Source organism: Oncorhynchus mykiss, chromosome 16, assembly GCF_013265735.2.
Source record: "Oncorhynchus mykiss isolate Arlee chromosome 16, USDA_OmykA_1.1, whole genome shotgun sequence".
Classification (NCBI taxonomy): Eukaryota; Metazoa; Chordata; class Actinopteri; order Salmoniformes; family Salmonidae; genus Oncorhynchus; species Oncorhynchus mykiss.
The window spans coordinates 36,820,595-36,837,431 of NC_048580.1; the positions used below are offsets into that span (position 1 = coordinate 36,820,595).

Here is a 16,837-nt window from a genome sequence, read left to right on the forward strand (position 1 = left end):
CCATTCCCTGGCATAGGAGAGACTCGCCAAATCTGTGTGTTTATTGTGCTGTCTCCAACAGCAGAACAACAACAATCGCAGCATTCTCTAGGTTCTGCTGAGGACCCTCTGATGTTGGTTGACTTCCCCAGGATATGAATACATAAGCCAGATAGAGCCAGAGCCACATTAGCTGCCACAACACCATTGTGCTGCCTGCAACGCTCTGCACCGCTCTCCCCTAAACATGTTAGTAAAAGCTTTCCTGTTTTCCCAAGCCGTGAACACTCTTTACAAAGAAATCTTTCAACGGACGGGAGGATGAAGTTCAAAAAGTGTGAGGACGATGTGCATCCTGAAAATTAGCTTGGCAGTGGGTGAGGAAAGGTTAGCCAAAGGTTTCTTGGTTTCTTTCTGTTCAGTATCTGTCTTGAAAATACGTACTCCTGAAATCAGAAAGGCATGCCTAGTGGAACACACACACTCTCTCTCTCATACACACAGACAAGGTCTCAGTTTTCAAGGTGTCACAGACATGGTGGTGTCATTGTGCCTCTTGACCCCCCACCTCCTTGTAAACTCCCCCGTCAAATCTGAACCAATCTCTCCTAAATGTGGTTTCGGTTTGGAGAACACCGCAGGCCTCCCCTTACACACGCACGCACACACACACGCACACACGCACGCACGCGTTCTCACCCTTTGAGGCAAAGCACTAAGATCACAAGTCCTAAATAGCACCCAAATTTATGAGAAATGTTCTGTCTTTCAGGATATCCCACATATTTCATTGATCTGTACTTGTGTGGATCTACTCTTCTTTCAAGTAACATTTTCAGTCTCCCTATTTTCATTACCTAGATAAGACTATGTCCGGCCTTGTGTGGACACACACACACACACACGTATCGCACACAGATGCACATGCATACACACGTATGCACGCATGCATGTACACAGACACAAACAGACACACACACACACACACACAGACACACACACACACACATGGCAGACTGTGTGTGAAAGGCCCTGCCCTGAGGGAAAGTCCTGATCTTAGTTTCCCTTTTCTTCTTTCTCCTGGCTGGCCTTGATTAGTGAGGGATCACTCTCAGTCCCCAGCGACACCACCGTCTCACACACACACAAACATACACACACACAACCACACTCCCTTTAATTGGCCCCTTCCAATAAAGGGCACTTCTTAACCCCGCTAAGTAGACTTTGGAGAAGTCCCATGGTATGGAAAGTGTGTGCGCTGTCGTCCGTGCCTGGGCTGTAGGGGTGGTAGGGTGGGCCTCTGTTCAGGTTGGTGTTTTACGACACGTGTGCGTAGCCACTTTTCCAGAGAGGTGTCCCTCTCTCTGATGTCAAGAGGAGGAGAAAAGAGGGGAAATAAATAAACAATCCAGAGTTTTCTCTCCTTGTTGCACCTCATTTGAGGCCTTACGAATCAGGATAGGTGTGTGTGTGGGGAGTGTGTATGGAAGGGGGTGAGGGGGTGGTCTGTGTGTGTGTGGGGGGGGTGCGTTTGTGTGTAGTGTGCAAAGTCTGGTTAGGAATCCCTCTGCGACTCCCTCCCCCACCCACACCCACCTACACCCCTCACCTCGGTCAAAGCTGTTCCCCATCTGTTCATAAAATATGTACAATACCTGAGCTTGAGCTTCCAACATGCGCTGGGACAAGTGCACTCTGACTTGAACCTGTGCAAGGCTCTTTTGGGGAGTTAATTCCACCTCTATGCCTGGTTAGTTTTTCAGTGACTGTTTTCACACAGAAAATAAAAGGCCTATTATTTCAGACTGCTTAATGCATAAATGGTGGCGGTGGCAGTAGCTCTTGTTCGAGTGACTGTTGAACTACGTTGTCCACCCCAGAGGGGAAAGTGAAGAGAAGACTGAGGCATTCTCTGTGAGCTTAGTGTAGAAGACAGAGTGTATCAAAGGAACATGGCTTCAAGATGACATTGAGATGACATCAGCATGTCTGGTTTCCAGTAAAGCACTAAAGAACAACGTTGTTCGGAAAGGAAGGAAAGATCTCACACAATCAGTATCTTAGCTCACTATCACCATCAGGCCAGATGATTTGCATGCGAGGCAGCCACAGGTTACTCTTCATGTTAAAGACCTGACTTGTTCTATGCTACATGAGCGTAGGTGCTAACAGGTTGTGTTATTTCCAAGCAGGCCAGTTAGCAGTTGCCTAACCTAACACTCTCACTTCCCACAGGCTAAACACAGCGCTATAGTATTAGGCACAGCTGCAACTTTGGGGCACGCTTACGATTAGTTAGCATACCGCACTCATCAGAACCGTGTATTTACATGAACTGCCCTACTCACCTTGGACCAAAACTGCTATTTCCATATTTACTCACAAAACACAGCCATCACCATCACCGACAGCTGACCTTCCGCATGCGCTCAGTCTCCGACCAGGAAGGCCATTCAGAATTTATGAGCTACAGAATTGAACGAGCCTCTGTAAATGCTCTCTTGGAAAAGCGGGACCGTTTTGACCTTTCGCAAAAGTCAAAGAAAATTGGGGTGTGCCTCCGACAAACTTTAGATTCTTCCACAGACATTTGACTGAGGCAGAAAAGTAGAGCAGCCTTAACCCAAAGCATAAGCTTTAAAACCGTAACTCTAGAATTGAACTGGGAACGTTAGGCCAGAATGCACATTTGTAGATCCTACAACTAACTGAAATGACTAAGATGTCAAAACATGAGACTGGGTTGCAACAGATGAGAACTTGAGTGGTAGAAGTTGAGCCGAGTGGAGGCTGACTATGACCTACTAATGAGAAGCCCTAGCCAGCCCTGTCTCGTCTCGCTCCCCAGAGGATCTGCCCAGCGACCGACACAGTATCAGTTCCACCAGGAGAAATGAGATCTTCTATAGAGGAACAGAGCTGTGAGATGTTCACATCTCATTTGGGGGTTTCTTCCTCCTCGATCCAGGTTCTTCTCAAGGCATAGAGTAGCGGACAGACACCTGGGTCATGGTTATTAGGGCATGCGACGGAAAGTGTTTGTTTTAAAGCGTTTTGCAACTGGAAACTAAAATGAGCGTTTCATTTTGGACAGACCCTGTTTCAAGAAGATTTTTTAATTTTTGGGACTAGTAAAGATTACGTTGGAGCATTCAGACACTCTCACTCTCTATAAACTGTCACAGTCTTATTTGCCACCAGCGAGAGTGTCACACCCTGACCATAGTTTACTTTGTATATTTCTATGTTGTGGTTGGTCAGGGTGTGATCTGAGTGGGCATTCTATGTTGCATGTCTAGTTTGTCCAGTTCTATGTTCGGCCTGATATGGTTCTCAATCAGAGGCAGGTGTTCGTCATTGTCTCTGATTGGGAACCATATTTAGGTAGCCTGGGTTTCACTGTGTGTTGGTGGGTGATTGTTCCTGTCTATGTGTTTTCACCAGATAGGGCTGTTTAGGTTTTCGTTATGTTCATCACGTTCTTTATTTTGTAGTGTTTGTATTGATTTGTGTTTTACGTTTGTTCATTAAAACATGGATCGAAATCTACACGCTGCATTTTGGTCCGATCCTTGTTCTACCTCTTCATCAGAGGAGGAGAGAGAAGAGTACCGTTACAGAATCACCCACCACCAACGGACCAAGCAGCGTGTCAACAGGCAGCAACAGCAGCGTAAAGAGGAATGGACATGGGAGGACGTTATGGACAGCAGGAGTATGGACTATACTACTTGGGAGGAGATCGACAGGTGGGCGGCCGACCCAGGGAGAGTGCCGGAGCCCGCCTGGGATTCGCTGGAGCAGTGCGAGGAAGGTTATCGTAGAATGGAGGCGGTGAAAGCAGAGAGGCGCTGGTATGAGAAGGCAGCACGGCGACGCGGATGGAAGCCCGAGAGGCAGCCCCAAAAATGTCTTGGGGGGGGGGGCTAACAGGGAGTATGGCTACGCCAGGTAGGAGACCTGGGCAGACTCCCTGTGCTTACCGGGGGGCTAGAGAGACCGGACAGGCACCGTGTTATGCAGTGGCGCGCACGGTGTCTCCAGTGCGGGTGCATAGCCCGGTGCGGTATATTCCAGCTCCGCGTGTTGGCCGGGCTAGATTGAGCGTCGAGCCTAATGCCATGAAGCCGGCTCTACGCAGCTGGTCCCCAGTGCGTCTCCTTGGGCCGGCTTACATGGCACCAGCCTTGCGCTCGGTGTCTCCGGTTCGCCTGCATAGCCCAGTGCGGGCTATTCCACCTCGCCGCACTGGCAGGGCGACCGTGAGCATTCAACCAGGTAAGGTTGGGCAGGCTCGGTGCTCAAGAGCTCCAGTGCGCCTGCACGGTCCGGTTTTTCCAGTACCACCTCCACACCCCAGCCCTCCGGTAGCAGCTCCCCGCACCAGGCTTCCTGTGCGTGTCCTCGGCCCAGTACCACCAGTGCCAGCACCACGCATCAGGCCTACAGTGCGTCTCGCCTGTCCAGCGCTGCCAGAGCCTTCCTCCTTTTCAGCGCTGTTGGAGTCTCCCGCCTGTTTAGCGTTGTCAGCCTCTACAGCGCTGCCGGAGTCTCCCGCCTGTTCGGAACTGTCAGTCTGCAAGGAGCTGCCAGTCTGCAAGGAGCTGCCAGTCTGCAGGGAGCTGCCAGTCTGCAGGGAGCTGCCAGTCTGCAGGGAGCTGCCAGTCTGCAGGGAGCTGCCAGTCTGCAGGGAGCTGCCAGTCTGCAAAGAGCTGCCAGTCTGCAGGATGCCGCCAAAGCTGCCAGTCTGCAAGGAGCCGCCAGAGCTGCCAGTCTGCAAGGAGCCGCCAGAGCTGCCAGTCTGCAAGGAGCAGCCAGAGCCGCCAGTTAGCATGGAGCAGCCAGGGCCGCCAGTTAGCATGGAGCAGCCAGGGCCGCCAGTCAGCATGGAGCAGCCAGGGCCGCCAGTCAGCATGGAGCAGCCAGGGCCGCCAGTCAGCATGGAGCAGCCAGGGCCGCCAGTCAGCATGGAGCAGCCAGGGCCGCCAGTCAGCATGGAGCAGCCAGGGCCGCCAGTCAGCATGGAGCAGCCAGGGCCGCCAGTCAGCATGGAGCAGCCAGGGCCGCCAGTCAGCATGGAGCAGCCAGGGCCGCCAGTCAGCATGGAGCAGCCAGGGCCGCCAGTCAGCATGGAGCAGCCAGGGCCGCCAGTCAGCATGGAGCAGCCAGGGCCGCCAGTCAGCATGGAGCAGCCAGGGCCGCCAGTCAGCATGGAGCAGCCAGGGCCGCCAGTCAGCATGGAGCAGCCAGAGCTGTCAGTCAGCATGGAGCAGCCAGTCAGCATGGAGCAGCCAGTCAGCATGGAGCAGCCAGTCAGCATGGAGCAGCCAGAGCTGCCAGTCAGCATGGGGCAGCCAGTCAGCATGGAGCAGCAAGAGCTGCCAGTCGACCAGACTCTTCCAGATCTGCCAGTCGACCAGACTCTTCCAGATCTGCCAGTCGACCAGACTCTTCCAGATCTGCCAGTCGACCAGACTCTTCCAGATCTGCCAGTCGACCAGACTCTTCCAGATCTGCCAGTCGACCAGACTCTTCCAGATCTGCCAGTCGACCAGACTCTTCCAGATCTGCCAGTCGACCAGACTCTTCCAGATTCTCCAGTCAGCCAGGATCTGCTAGATCCAACTATCTGCCTGGGCTTCCTCTCAGTGCTGAGCTTCCTCTCAGTGCTGAGCTACCCATCAGTCCCGAGCTACCTCTGTCCCGAACTGTCCCTCTGTCCCGAGCGGTCATTAAGGAGGGTAACCTATCTAGGGACGCTAAGGAGGTGGACTAAAACGATTATGGAGTGGGGTCCACGTCCAGCGCCAGAGCCGCCACCGCGGACAGATGCCCACCCAGACCCTCCCCTATAGGTTCCGCACCTTGGGGGGGGGGGGGGGGGGGGTACTGTCACACCCTGACCATAGTTTACTTTGTATATTTCTATGTTGTGGTTGGTCAGGGTGTGATCTGAGTGGGCATTCTATGTTACATGTCTAGTTTGTCCAGTTCTATGTTCGGCCTGATATGGTTCTCAATCAGAGGCAGGTGTTCGTCATTGTCTCTGATTGGGAACCATATTTAGGTAGCCTGGGTTTCACTGTGTGTTGGTGGGTGATTGTTCCTGTCTATGTGTTTTCACCAGATAGGGCTGTTTAGGTTTTCGTTACGTTCATCACATTCTTTATTTTGTAGTGTTTGTATTGATTCGTGTTTTACGTTTGTTCATTAAAACATGGATCGAAATCTACACGCTGCATTTTGGTCCGATCCTTGTTCTACCTCTTCATCAGAGGAGGAGATAGAAGAGAACCGTTACAGAGAGTCATTGTCTTGTTCTCATTTAAGTTCTTGTCTAGTGCCACCAGGCCTTCGTCATTCAGTCAGTGGCATTTGGTTGATGTTGTTTTGTAATAGTTTAAGCTCAGTCATGCCCGGTATGTTCACATTTTTGTGAGAATTGATGTTGGACGTGTATCACATATGCTCTGAGGCCCCGCAGAAACCTTTAGCGTTTTCTTTAGTGGGAGAATTTCTCAGTCCTGTGTTCTTAGCAGCAATCATGTCACAGCAGCTTTGAAGTACTGTATGTGTGGTGTAACCTTCGTCTAGAGAGCACCACACAGCAGCTCGCGACCGACTCTCCTGTTTTCTTCCCTTACTTTCTGCCTCACAATGAGTTCCTCTCCTCCTCTCCATCTCCTCTCCTCTCAAGTGGTAACCTGAAACCCGCTCCCTCGTTCTCGGGATGGCCCAGGGGATTACAAAGGGTGATCAATATGTGCCAAAGGAAGTCTTTAGAAATGTGAAAGAAGCCACAGTTTTCAACGTTCCCCTCCTCCCCCCTCCTTTCCCTCTTTCCTCTCGCTGCTCGTAGGAGAAACAATGTTAGGGGCCCTTGGCAGATAGTGTTCTGTCTACTAACAGATATGGACACACACAAACAATGTTGAGAAAGTCTTTGTATCCAACAGTTGCGTGACGTGAAACTATCTGGTTCTATCTGAAAATGTTTATACTGTATGATGGTGACTAAGAAATGAAACCCTAATAATAGCAATTCCACAATGCTACTGCTCTCTTAAGCAGGTATTCACACATGCTCCCATACTAGAGAAGATAGAGGCTCAGTTCAGTGTCTTTGCATGAAAGGTGCACCTCTGACGTATGTGTGTTATCATCTGCTCTGTCCCAACAGGTGGTGGATGAGATGGGCAACGTCAAGTTCTGTCTGGACGAAGGCTCAGAGCCCGGTGGGAGCTGGCTCAAGTATGTACGCACTGCCATCTCCTTTGAGGAGCAGAACATGGTGGCGTGTCACCTCAGCGGAGACCAGGTGAGTGGCGCCTCCCTCCTCCTATGGGCTGCCAGCGTTTAGTGAGTGATACCCCACTCCTCCAATCAGCTGCACATGGCAATGTCAGAGACTCGGTGGAATGACTATTGTACTTCTTCCTACCTACCCATTGGGAAGAACAGTGCGCCAGTGTGTGTGTATGTGTGGGCGCGTGTATGTGCGTCATTGTTTCAAATCAAATTTGATTAGTCACATACATGTTTAGCAGATGTTTTGTGGGTGTAGAGATATTATTGTGTTCCTAGCTTCAAAAGTACAGTAATATCTAACGATACACAATACACACATCTAAAAGTAAAATAATGAAATTAAGAAATATAGAAATATATACGGGTACTATATGGTATATAGTACTAGTTAAACGTTTGTAAACATCTACTCATTCAAGGGTTTTCTATATTTTTTACTATTGTCTATATTGTATAATAATAGTGAAGACATCAAAACTATGAAATAACACATGGAATCAAGTAGTAACCAAAAAAGTGTTGAACAAATCAAAATATACTTTAGATTTTAGATTCTTCAAAGTAGCCACCCTTTGCCTTGATGACAGATTTGCACACTCTTGGCATTCTCTCAACCAGCTTCATGCGGAATGCTTTTCCAACAGTCTTGAAGGAGTTCCCACATATGCTGAGCACTTGTTGGCTGCTTTTCCTTCACTCTTCAGTTCAACTCATCCCAAATCTATTGGGTTGACGTCGGGGGATCGTGGAGGCCAGGTCATCTGATGCAGCACTCTGTCACTCTCCTTCTTGGTAAAATAGCCCTTCCACAGGCTGGAGGTGTGTTGGGTCATTGTCCTATTGAAAAACAAATGATAGTGCCATTAAGCTCAAACCAGATGGGATGGCGTATTGCTGCAGAATGCTGTAATAGCCATGCTGCTTAAGTGAATTCTAAATAAATCACAGATAGTGTCACCAGCAAAGCATCCCCACACCATCACACCACCTCCTCCATGCTTCATGGTGGGAACCACAAATGCAGAGATCATCTGTTCACCTACTCTGCATCTCACAAAGACCAGCGGTTGGAACCAAAAATCTTAGATTTGGACTCATCAGACCAAAGGACAGATTTCCACAAGTCTAATGTCCATTGCTTGTGTTTCTTGGCACAAGCAAGTCTCTTCTTCTTATTGGTGTCCTTTGGTAGTGGTTTCTTTGCAGCAATTCAACCATGAAGGCCTGATTCACGCAGTCTCCTTTTTTATTTAATTGAACCTTTATTTAACTAGGCAGTTGATGTTGTGTCTGTTACTTGAACTCTATGAAGCATTTATTTGGGCTGCAATTTCTCTGGTAACTCTAATGAACTTATCCTCTGCAGCAGAGATAACTCTGGGTCTTCCTTTCCTGTGGCAGTCCTCATGAGAGACAGTTTCATCGTAATGCTTGATGCTTTTTGCGACAGCACATAAAGAAACTTCCAAAGTTCTTGACATTTTCTGGATTGACTGACCTTCATGTCTTAAAGTAATGATGAACTGTCATTTCTCTTTGCTTATTTGAGCTGTTCTTGCCATAATATGGACTTGGTCTTTTACCAAATAGGGCTATCTTCTGTATACCAACCCTACCTTGTCACAACACAACTGATTGGCTCAAACACATTAAGAATGAAAGAAATTCCACAAATTCACTTTTAACAAGGCACAGCTGTTAACTGAAATGCATTCCAGGTGACTACTTCATGAACCTTGTGGAGAGAAATCCAAAAGTGTGCAAAGCTGTTATCAAGGCAAAGAGTGGCTACGTTGAAGAATCTCAAATATAAAATATATTTAGATATTTCTTTGGTTACTACATGGTTCCATATTTGTTATTTTATGGTTTTGATGTCTTCACTATTATTCTAAAAATAAAGACAAACCCTGGAATGAGTAGGTGTGTCTAAACTTTTGACTGGTATTGTATGTGATGGGATGTATGTAGCAGTTGGATATAATATATAGTATATCTGAAGAATACTTGGATAGAATAGTATATGGAGGTTAATAGTTGGACAGGATGGATTTGACTAGAATACAGTATGTACATATTAAATTGGTAAAACAGCATGTAAACATTATTAAAGTGACCAGAGTTCCATGTCTATGTACAAATGGCAGCAGCCTCTAAGGTGCAGGGTTGAGTAACCTGATAGGAGAGTGACTAAGTTCAGGGCAGGCTACTGGGTGGAGGCCGGCTAGTGATGGCTATTTAACAGTCTGATGGACTTGAGATAGAAGCTGTTTTTCAGTCTCCCAGCTTTGATGCACCTGTACTGACCTCGCCTTCCGGATGAGCGGGGTGAACAGGCCGTGGCTCAGGTGGCTGAGGTCCTTGATTATCTTCTTCCTGTGAGACCGGGTGGATGGGGTCGTGCTCCCTCTGCTGTTTGTTGACGTTGAGGGAGGGGTTATTTTCCTGGCACCACTCCGCCAGGGCTCTCACCGCTTCCCTGTAGGCTGTCTCATTGTTGTTTGTAATCAGGCATACCACTGTTGCTTCATCTTCAAACTTGATTGTTGAATTTGTGGTGTGCTTGGCCGTCATGGATAAACAGGGATTACAGGAGAGGCCTGCACCCTTGTGTGGCCCCTGTGTTGAGGATCAGCGAAGTGGAGATGTTGTTTCCTACCTTCACCACCTGGGGGCGGCTGGTCAGAAAGTCTAGGACCTAGTTGCACAGGGCAGGATACAGACCCAGGATCCCGAGTTTAATGATGAGCTTGGAGGATACTATGGTGTTGAAGGCTGAGCAACATTCAATGAACAACATTCTTACATAGGTATTCATCTTGTCCAGATGGGATAGGGAAGTGTGCAGTGCAATGGCAATTGCGTCATCCTTTGATCTATTGGGGCAGTGGGTTAACTAGTCTCTCAAAGCACTTCATGATGTCGCTACGGGGTGATAGTAATTTAGTTCAGTTACCTTAGCTTTCTTGGGAACAGGAACAATGGTGGTCATCTTGAAGCATGTGGGACAGCAGACTGGGCGAGGGAGAGATTGAGAGTGTGTGTGTGTGTGTGTGTGTGCGCGTGTGCATGATGAGTAAAGTAATGGCTCTGTTGTGGGTCCAAGGCTGTCAGTGCCTTGCTGAGGAAGTCACTCGTGAGGTAGAATAATAATACGCTGACACGCCCACGTCTCCTAACCACTCCGGGTCCTTCTCTGGGAGCCAGCCACAAGCCCGTCCAAAAAGGAAACCTGGAAATGGAACACTCCTGAAGGAATGCCCACACTCGACCAGTCACTTGGCCAGAGAACCCAGCTGAACCTAACCCCAATGCCTGTGTGCCTCTTACATCTCTCACCAGTCATATGCTCTCTCCTCAAAGATGCTCTAGCCAATGAGTAACCTTACGTCAATGACACTGTATATCTGTAGTAGTAGGGAAGAGGACAAACTAGCTAATTTAGTAATAAAGTACACGCTTCTGATGGAAAACTCATCATTTGCATCACTGAGCAGTGCCCAAGAAAGTATTCAATCTAATTGTTTGATGCTACCACCAACCCTCCAAATCAAAACCTAACATGGATATCAATGTTTGCACCCACAAGCTCTATTCTATTTCCCATCTGCAGCAGCATGTTGCCCAATTGTGAGGCTGACAAACAGGTCTGAAGCACGCTAAGCGAGACACAACATGGAATCCATGTTTGGTTTTGATTTGGAGAGGGGTGGTAGCATCTAACAATTTGATGTTATTCTTTCCTGGGCACCACTCGACAATGCAAACCACGACTCTTCAATCAGAACCGTCTACCAATTCTAGATGTACCTTGTGGGAAAGGTGTTGCCAAACAGCCACAGCAACGGGTCGGGACATAACTCGGAAGCTGGGTATATGTTATCAGCCTAGACCAGAGTGGACCTGGGTTAGCCCTAATCCTTTCACAGTTATGTCCTCTGCTACAGTCTGAAAACCCTATTCCCTATTACGTGCACAGCTCTCTGGTGAAAGTTAATGCACTATGTAGTGAATAGGGTGCCTTTTTGACACCGACCAAATCAAATATCTATATTGTGGGGGTGTGGCCTGCCCCACATGTAATGGGTTGTTTTGTTGTTTGAATTTAATGTGCTGCTTTGCTATTGTTTGTGAAGCTTGTTTTGTCTGGTGGCTTTTTATTCATTTACTAACACCACACACACTCACAATGCAAAAAATGTATCATTTATCTAACTTAGTACTTCTCCGCTTTTTTGGTCAGCATGCACAATGCATGAGTTTATGGACATTTGTGCACGACAGGCAAATTTGAATATGGCAGCAACCTTTTAAAACCCCAGTAGATCATTTATTTACACATTTACTTGTTTGTTAATAATGTTGTAGTGTATCAGAAGATAATCATGCAAATTTAAACAATTAAGGCAGTACTGCGTTGGAACGTTCGTCGTCTTCCTCTGAGGAGGAGTATGAAGGATCGGACCAATATGCAGCGTGGTACGTGTCCATGTTGATAATTTATTAACTCTGAACACCAAAAACAAAATAACAAGGAGAACGAACGAAAACGAAACAGTTCTGTCCGGTGAAGACACAGAGACAGAAAACAATCACCCACAACTAAAATGGGGAAAACAGGCTACCTAAGTATGATTCTCAATCAGAGACAACGAACGACACCTGCCTCTGATTGAGAACCATACCAGGCCAAACACATAAATACTACATAGAAAAAAGAACAGACTACCCAACCCATCTCACGCCCTGACCAAACTAACACAAAGACATAATAAAGGAACTAAGGTCAGAATGTGACATGCATTTTGAATATATTTCATACATTTAAATGTATAAATAATTAACATTCTTTCATTGAACAAGAAAAAATATTTTTATGATCGTCAATATTGACCAAAGTTTGAATGAATGAAAGTGATTTTGTTAAATATATTTATTGTGAAATAACAGTTGTGTTTGAGTGTGTGAGAGTATGTACGTGCAAGCATGTGTCCGTGAGTGTGTGTGTGTGTGTGTCGTCCTTTAGTGAGGATGAGGCTGCACAGATAGGGAGGTGGCTTCCTTCCTCTTTAGACCTCAGCCATTCAGAGAGCCCATTGATTGACCTCTGAACCTCACAGCCCTCATTTCTCAAGATGCTCTTAAGCCGTTTGTCAAAAGAGCATCAAGTACGTAGAGTATGTGTGAGCTCTTCGTGGTGTGTAGAGCAGAAGTAGCTGGTAGGACTGCACGCCACGGAGAGCTCACACATACTCTCTCTCTCTTTCTCAAATCATTCTAAATCAGGATGCAGGTTCCTCACCTGAAGGTTAAGCAAATGAAGGAAGCCGGATAGGCAGTAAGCCGTCATGTGTGTTTGTTGGAGAGAGGGACAGAGCTTCAGCTGGTTTGGGAGCATCCCAGTCCTAATACATTTCCACCTACGAAATCCAAGGTCACATAGAATTACGGAAGGCCCGTTTCCCTATAGCCAAAAGCCTGTCCTCGGACACAAAGCGGTGTTCTGTCTCGGATAGTAAACGTAGACTACACTGTCCTCGGACACAGAGCGGTGTTCTGTCTCGGATAGTAAACGTAGACTACACTGTCCTCGGACACAGAGCGGTGTTCTGTCTCGGATAGTAAACGTAGACTACACTGTCCTCGGACACAGAGCGGTGTTCTGTCTCGGATAGTAAACGTAGACTACACTGTCCTCGGACACAGAGCAGTGTTCTGTATCGGATAGTAAACGTAGACTACACTGTCCTCGGACACAGAGCGGTGTTCTGTCTCGGATAGTAAACGTAGACTACACTGTCCTCGGACACAGAGCGGTGTTCTGTCTCGGGTAGTAAACGTAGACTACACTGCTCACAGTGTCACAGAGACGACGTTTGGAGGCACGTTCACCAACTTGTCACGCGGTCCTCGTCTTTTGTGTCTGAAGAGGACAAGGCCCCCCTACACCCCAACGTTGTTTGATCTCCCCTTTCACCCTGGTTTAAACACACACTCTCTGTTGATAAATAGGATGTGTGTGTAAAGTAATGTATTTATTTAACCAGGCAAGTCAGTTAAAAACAGATTACTTACAATGATGGCCTACCTGGAAAACACGGGGCCAACCCTCTGTGTGACTCCCAATTACGGCCAGATGTGATGCAGCCTGGATTTGAACCAGGTACTGCAGTGACGCATCTTGCACTGAGATGCAGTGTCTCAGACAACTGCGCCACTCGGGAGCCATGTACTGCCCCCTCCCTATCTGTGCAGTCTCATTCTCACTAAGGGACGATACACACGCACACACACACGTGCACACACGTGTACTGTTAAACCAAACTTTATTTGTAATTTACAGTAACATATTGCACCTTTTTTTTACAGTAACTTACAGGTAACTGGCTGCAAGTAAGTTACCATAAAAACTTGCTCACCTAATTTGTTAACCAGAAACAGCTACCATTCAGTGTTTGAATCTAAGAAATTGAGCTTTATGTTCTCCTACATAACATTACTGAAGATGAGTTTTAAAAGAATTATACATGTTTGAGTTAAAAAGAAACAAATAGACCTACAATTTGTATTTACAAGCATTATTAACAACGATCTTATTTTGCATGAATAGATAGATCTCTATTCTTCAACGTGTTTATTTCACTCACATTGTGGATAGTGAAAAGCAGAGATATATCCTAGGTCTCGTTTGTCAACGATGTAAGAAAAACAGAATACATTGGCAGAGGGATAAGACATATATATTGAGTAAACACATTTGGTACAAGGTAGGCCTATCAAAGGGTAAGCTACATGTTATTATAGTGGATTGCAAACATGTCAAATGTCATTGTTAAATAGTTAAATAACCGTGTCACTATTTATTTTATACCGGGCAACTGTGAGTTTAAGTTGCACATAATCAAATGACTTTGAAGTTGAAATCCTTTCAAAAATGTATAGGGATCACATGTTGCAATTAGCCTCCATGTGTAGTTTACTCAATGTAGCAGGTTGCATTTATGATAACAAAGTCGGTTGATGCCAATTATTCTGAACATATCCAAATGTTTCATGCCCTTGTTTAAGTCTTTGGCACAAACTGTTAAACGCATGTGGTGAAAGATAACAAGTAAAAACAGGCGTAGCAGCGACTTGTGTAAAGGCTGAACTAAAACCCATTGTTTGCTCTGCGTAGTTTGGAAAGCCTTTAGAACTATGACTACGTCAAGCCTCACGCACCTAGACTGTGTAAAGGCTGAACTAAAACCCATTGTTTGCTCTGCGTTGTTTGGAAAGCCTTTAGACCTATGACTACGTCAAGCCTCACGCACCTAGACTGGATTTTTATCGCTCCATGTGTGTGTGTGTGTTTAAAACCAGTTGACTTAGATACATTATTTACATCATCATAGAGAGCAGAGATGGGACTGTGGGGAGGGGTCTCTTTGGCAGATGAACCAATCCTTTGGTTTGAGATAAGAAGGGGAGGAGGAGTGAGCTCATCATCAAAGACACGCTCACACAGACTATAGAGTGCCTGCTTCAGCTCCAACCAGGGAGGACACACCGCAGCCTGCTTGCCTGCCTGGCCACCTGTCTCCTCTCACTCCCCGGCCCTGGCTGGCTCCCCAGCCCCGGCCGGGGAGAGATCCTGTAATGATACTATGGGTTGTGTTGTCAACTCCATTCAGACAATACTACTGTTACAAAGGGAAGCTCTAACAACCACGACTCTCCTTTCCAAACTCTACCACCACATGGAGAACAGCAAGGTCAGAGATAAAGATGTCTGTCACGTAAAAGCCTATGCGTAAACAGATACTACCACTGATAATTATAAATATAATAAGTGTATTTTGTTTGAAAAATTTGGCTCCTCTTCTAGGTGATTTTGAATATTTGGCCTAGCTTCTAAGCCACCCCTCAACGCTCACAACATAGCATTGGACTGATAAAAGTATTGGATGAAGTTACTACAATTTTACTATCTTGTGTGAATGTGTGTGTTTTACCTCTCATAGCCAACTCTTCTGCTGTGTCTGTCTCTCTCTCTGTGTGTGTGTGTGTGTGCATGTGTGTGTGTGTGTGTGTGTGTGTGTGTGTGTGCGCGCACGTGTGTGTATATATATATGTATATGTATATGTATATGTATATGTGTGTGTGTGTCGTTGATGAATAAGTTGGTGCTGAGCGCCCCCATGCGTCCGCACAGGACGCATTAAGGCTGGTTAATTTCAAATGTGTAGCCTATTTGTATATTGTTCATTGCTTGGTGTTTGTATAAAACTGTAGTTTACATGTTTTGCTCATAATTCAGCGACATTTGCTATTTAATTCAACATTATATTTTCAGTTGAAATCAGTTAAATGACAACATGTTGTGCTAAAAATGTGTGCATTTTATTCGGGCCTATTTAGCATTTTCTGGTGTTGCTCTTTCACTGTAAGCTAATAAATAGATGTATTGCCACCTCTAACATGTTTCAGTCGCTCAGTTTATACCCAGTGTGGGGCCTACATGTTTTAGAAATGTTTAATTACAAATGCGCACGGATATGAACTACTGTAAAACAATGCACTCCAGGTATGTGACATTTCATTTAATTGGCCTTTTATTTCAATCGTCAGGACTTGTACTTGAACTATAATTTCGTTTTTACCCCAAAGTATGCTTGTAACTGGCTCGTTGAATTCAACATTGTCAAATGTTTTGGCGCTTGGAGTCTGCATGCATTCTAATAACAATGGGTTTGAGTGTGGAGGTTTCAAACCAAAAACTAAAGCGTCATCAGCCTAATTATTGTTACTTATCAAAAATATTTATTGCCTCCTAGAATAAAAAAAAAATCGATTTTTAGAAACAATAATAAATATTATGCATTGACTATCAAGTGTTTATATGATAAACAATGGATGTAAAGTAGACTAGAAACCTAAATCGTACTTAAATTAATTTGTACGTCAAGCAAGCTAAATATGAAAACGAATTAGGCCCTATAGCTTTTTGTTGACTACACTGTCCCTAACCGCTTTCTCTCCCTCTCTTTTCTATTTTACAGATTGATTATAAAGCTATTAGGGATATTGAAGTGGGGGAAGAGCTATTGGTGTATATGAAGGAAGGAATTTTCCCCGAGGGATCGATGGCACTAAACCTAGAAGGTAAGATTAATGCCATCATTAGCGCATATTTAAATTAACTCCAAAATAACATTTTGTTTTGGATCTTTTAATAATTATTTTAGATACAGATTTGGGGCAAAAATAATGACGTTTTGGATCTTTTTCCAAATTGACATCTATAAAAAGCTTATTTGGGGGAAAATATTTGGCCTAAAGACCTGTCTACATTCAATCAGACAATACATAGCCTAAACTAACACCCGATCAATGACGAACTCAGTCCTCATCCATCCTCGAACAATTGTAAATCAAAATCAAATGTTATTTGTCACAAGTGTTTAGCAGATGTTATTGCGGGTGCAGCGAAAAGCTTGAGCATAGTGGGTCCGCTATCACTTAACAAATACCTCGTAGAACTAGATGTGACAGCGGTCAATAACC

The 16,837-nt window shown here is 45.8% G+C and overlaps 1 protein-coding gene across 1 annotated transcript in view; it reads left to right on the forward strand.

Annotated features, from left to right (window-relative positions):
- The window catches only part of LOC110491048 (histone-lysine N-methyltransferase PRDM16), a 394,111-nt gene that overhangs the window by 269,642 nt on the left and 107,632 nt on the right, over positions 1-16,837 (forward strand). Inside the window, exons 4-5 of the mRNA XM_036946771.1 lie at positions 7,163-7,300; positions 16,333-16,435. Coding sequence (XP_036802666.1) covers positions 7,163-7,300; positions 16,333-16,435 — 241 coding nt within the window. The remainder of the gene's footprint in view (positions 1-7,162; positions 7,301-16,332; positions 16,436-16,837) is intronic.